Source organism: Perca flavescens, chromosome 12 (genome assembly GCF_004354835.1).
Source record: "Perca flavescens isolate YP-PL-M2 chromosome 12, PFLA_1.0, whole genome shotgun sequence".
Lineage (NCBI taxonomy): Eukaryota > Metazoa > Chordata > Actinopteri > Perciformes > Percidae > Perca > Perca flavescens.
In genome coordinates this window covers 4438181-4443034 of record NC_041342.1, presented here as the reverse complement: position 1 = coordinate 4443034, position 4854 = coordinate 4438181, and the positions used below count along the sequence as shown (strand labels likewise).

Below are 4854 nucleotides of genomic sequence, written 5' to 3'. Positions count from 1 at the left end.
AGTTTCTGATTCAGCTTTTTTGTTAATTTAGAAATGTGTTCCCGATATGTAAGGTGTGAATCAAGTAGCACACCAAGGCAGTTGTAGGTCTTTGTGACGACAAGATCTTGGTTTGCAAAAGTAATAAAATCCGTAAAAGAAAAAGACTTTTTCTGGGTGAATGAAAATACATACATTCAGTTTTCTTTACATTGATGGTCAGGTGGTTCTTGTTCAATTTATGACATTAGGATTTGAATCGGAGAGAAAAATCACAGTATCATCAGCGTACAGTAAGTATTTTGAATGTTTACACACTCGAGGGAAATCATTGACGTATAAAAGAAAAAAGTAAGGGTCCAAGAATGCTGCCTTGTGGAATTGGCGAGGGTTTGGACAACAGCAGCCTTCGCTCCTGATGATTTACCTGCTTAATCAAACAGAGCGTTAGCTTGTTTTCAAGTGTTGCTAATGCTATTGCAGTTACCGTTAGCCGACGATAAGAGAGAAAATGAGGAGTTATGTCGACAAACAAACTAAATGACCATCACAGCAACACGTGGAGTGGGACATTTATATGGATACATGGAGAATCACCACTTCAAGTCCATGAAAGAGCGGAAAATGGGCCTCAACGTCAGTCAAATAACTCCCCTGACTGTTACCTAACTTTACTTGCTGGTAGTGTGAGCGTGTTCGTTTGTTGAGAAGAAGGTAAAAAAGTCACTCCAACTTCAGATAAAAATCTACAACTTCTCTCCTTCTGTTCAAGATTTTATTTCCAAGCAATAAGGCAGAAAAAGGGTACAGGAATACATAACTGTGGGCGACAGTTTGCTTCGTTCTGAAAACTCTGCAAAATGTGCCCCGAATCCTTTGCCTAAACAGTTTAAATACTATTCTACTCCGGCGCGTTCTTCTCTTATTGGTCCCGGCAGGTGTCAGGTCTGTTTTGTGCGTCCAATGGCTTTTCCAGACGTCTCCTGAGGGGAGGGATTCTCCTTGAAACATGATATGCCTAGTTTTTAAATGTTGTATTAAATGTGTCAAAACTGGTTAAAAGTTAAAACCAAAAGCATAGATATTATGTATGTTCCTTTAATTTTTGACTGGCATGTTTATCATCTGTCAAGGAGCTTCCCTGATCTTCGCACTTCTCCCAGTCGCACATCCTCTCTCTGGACAAAGAGCTGGCAATGTGCCAGCCTGTATCACAGCGGGAGACTGCTGACTTCACACAAAAAGTAGCTGAGTTCAATAGTTCAGATGACGTCATCTGTAACTTTTCAGAATGGAAAGTTACCGGGGGAAGGCCCTCTAGGCTGTCCCAAAAATGGAATCTTCCCATCAGACACCCTAGCAACAGATTAGTGATTGCATTTACTCAGGGCTTCGGTGTGACTTGTTTTGTTGAACTCAGGCACATGTTAACTTTTATTTTTTCTTCACAGTAGTTAAATGTCTTTTTTGTCTTTCTGTGTATTTAATTTCTTGTGTAGTTGAATTATTATTATCTTGGAAGCTATTGCGTACTTTTTGATGTTGTGGTGGTTATATTCTGTACGGTGCCTTGCTTGTTGCTCTCTTCACAAACAGCAGGGACACTTTTGGAATTTCCCAGATTTTGCATTTTTTTTTTCTGATGTATGTTTCATGAAGGAGTCTGTACAGAAGGTCTGCTATTTGCTTCCGAAAATATATTCATCCTTATTTGTCTTTAAAGTCTTATTGCCCTATTAACTTACATTGTAGCTTGTTTCGCTGCTGCTGACTCCAGGTTGAAAAAAATGGTAGTTACCCTTTAAGCTGTGCTGAAAAATTAGTCATAAGCTTTAATAAGTAATAATGCCTAGAGTATAATAATACTCTTGTAGGCTATTTTTCTTTAGGACTATATCTATTACAGTAGACCCATTAAGTCATGTATTTGATACATGCGTTTATACTTTTTAATGTGAACATAAACTGTTTAATCTGTCAATGTTGTAGTTTTAAGTTGTGATTTACCTGTGTGAGAACTTTATAGTTAAAGTTATAGAGCTTTATAGTACTGCATGTAATTTTACATGCTTAAAGGGTACATAAGAAATGTATTAATTATGTAGGTCTAATATCTCTGATATTCGGGCCCTGATCTCTACAAGTTTATTTAGTTTTAATAGGTGATGGTGTTGTTTCTGAGAGTTGTGCAGCCTGCTGTCACAGTACAGCTACATCCACACTGGTGCTCCCGTTGGCTGAAACATTGGCCTTTCTCAGGTGCGTTTCATCTGTCTGATAGTTGATGAGCAGCCCTTACAGTTCAGCTGGAGAAGGGTCTGGGAAATAAACTGTGTAAGAGAAGACACTCACTGATTAGGTAAGCGACCATAAACTGTTAATATTAATACTACTACTAATAATAATATACAGTCTATGTAAGCGACAGAGCTATGTATAATTTGTTTTCTTGTGATACTGTAACTGTATGATGTATATGTGAAGGTTGTTTGTACTTACATTGGAGATAGCCTCAAAAATCACATCTTCATTTTCCCCATTCTTGGATAAAACAGAAGCTTTCAGGTCAATTACCACTATATGGGTATCTGTAGAAAAAAAGGTGCAAATAAGAATTGTATTTTACAATTTAAACTTAACTACAGAACTGAAATACAGAAGACCAAACCAATAAAGTTAATTAATACACTGTATTATGTGCTACAGTTCTGTGTCTGTCCCTCTGCTACGGTTTCACTCACCACTGAGTCTGACTGAATGTCCCGCCCACAACACTATCTGACTATCTTTTATTGTGTTATGTTGAAAGTTTCTAATTTATTAAACAATTGCTTAAAACATTTAAACAAGGTTTTTGTTGGAGTTTGTAACATTCCAAAATCTTAATTTTGAGTTAAAGATTATCATTTTCACTGAAAATGCATATCGCTTCCAAATACCGGTTATCGGTTTTATTAACTGCTAATAATCAGTATCGGCCTTGAAAAACCAGTATCTGTTGATCCCTAGTCCATGTGATGGTGGAATCTGTGTTTGTTGGAAAATCAAGGTTTGCTCCCACCTGCTGGTGAAGATGTGACACTAGTGGTATCCTGAGTTGTCCTGGTGTCTGTCAGTGTTGTCCCTGCTATGAGGACAAGGAAACTTTAAGTAAGCATGCCAAAGGAGGTGAATCTCTAACTGACCCTGATACAAAAAACAAAAAAAAATCTGATTTGACAAAAGATTGCCAATACATTTTCAGTAGTGACATACAGAAATAATGTATTTCTTCAAATATGAATTTTGGAAATGGCTTGAGCAGAAATCATAATGACCTACCTGTTACTGCGGAGACTGTGGATGCTGAAGTTGTGAGGCCATCTAATTGCGTAGATGTGGTACTGCTACTGTCTTGGCTGGTTGGCGTAGCAGCAGACATGGCGGCTGAGTTTGTGCTCACATCTGATGATGATGCAGTAGTGCTGCTTGTCATACTGTGTTCTGTTGTTGAAGACACTGCGGATGGTGGAGATGGGGGGGTATCTGTGGGTGTAGATGTACTGCTTGTACTTGTTGTGCTTAGTGGTGTTGTGTCAGAAGCTTTGGGTGCTGAAGTTGTGCTGATATTTACAAGTACAGACGTGGTACTGCTGTTTGTTGTGCTGGGATTTGGAGAAATAGAGTCTGTAGATGATGTGCTGTTCTCTGCTGGTGAGACGGGTAAAGTTGTGCTGTTATCTGCTGGTGAGACTGGTAAAGTTGTGCGGTTATCTGCTGGTGAGACTGGTAAAGTTGTGCTGTTATCTGCTGGTGAGACTGGTAAAGTTGTGCGGTTTTCTGCTGGTGAGACTGGTAAAGTTGTGCGGTTTTCTGCTGGTGAGACTGGTAAAGTGGTGCTGTTATCTGCTGGTGAGACTGGTAAAGTTGTGCTGTTATCTGCTGGTGAGACTGGTAAAGTTGTGCTGTTAACTGCTGGTGAGACTGGTAAAGTGGTGCTGTTATCTGCTGGTGAGACTGGTAAAGTGGTGCTGTTATCTGCTGGTGAGACTGGTAAAGTTGTGCTGTTAACTGCTGGTGAGACTGGTAAAGTTGTGCTGTTAACTGCTGGTGAGACTGGTAAAATTGTGCTGTTAACTGCTGGTGAGACTGGTAAAGTGGTGCTGTTATCTGCTGGTGAGACTGGTAAAGTTGTGCTGTTAACTGCTGGTGAGACGGGTAAAGTTGTGCTGTTAACTGCTGGTGAGACTGGTAAAGTGGTGCTGTTAACTGCTGGTGAGACTGGTAAAGTTGTGCTGTTATCTGCTGGTGAGACTGGTAAAGTTGTGCTGTTAACTGCTGGTGAGACTGGTAAAGTGGTGCTGTTAACTGCTGGTGAGACTGGTAAAGTGGTGCTGTTATCTGCTGGTGAGACTGGTAAAGTTGTGCTGTTAACTGCTGGTGAGACGGGTAAAGTTGTGCTGTTAACTGCTGGTGAGACTGGTAAAGTGGTGCTGTTAACTGCTGGTGAGACTGGTAAAGTGGTGCTGTTATCTGCTGGTGAGACTGGTAAAGTTGTGCTGTTAACTGCTGGTGAGACTGATAAAGTGGTGCTGTTCTCTGCTGGTGAGACGGGTAAAGTTGTGCTGTTATCTGCTGGTGAGACTGGTAAAGTTGTGCGGTTTTCTGCTGGTGAGACTGGTAAAGTGGTGCTGTTATCTGCTGGTGAGACTGGTAAAGTTGTGCTGTTAACTGCTAGTGAGACTGGTAAAGTTGTGCTGTTAACTGCTGGTGAGACAGGTAAAGTTGTGCTGTTAACTGCTGGTGAGACTGTTAAAGTTGTGCTGTTAACTGCTGGTGAGACAGGTAAAGTTGTGCTGTTAACTGCTGGTGAGACTGGTAAAGTTGTGCTGTTAT

At 40.4% G+C, this 4854-nt stretch overlaps 1 protein-coding gene across 1 annotated transcript; it reads right to left on the bottom strand.

Annotated features, from left to right (window-relative positions):
- Nucleotides 1–740: 740 nt before the first annotated feature.
- Nucleotides 741–3955, bottom strand: LOC114565414 (chitinase 3-like; the record flags this gene model as incomplete). Its single annotated transcript, XM_028593450.1, has 4 exons — nt 741–2309; nt 2479–2567; nt 3041–3106; nt 3301–3955. Coding segments are annotated over 4 exons (885 nt in total), but the record flags the coding sequence as incomplete, so codon positions are not given.
- Nucleotides 3956–4854: the final 899 nt, after the last annotated feature.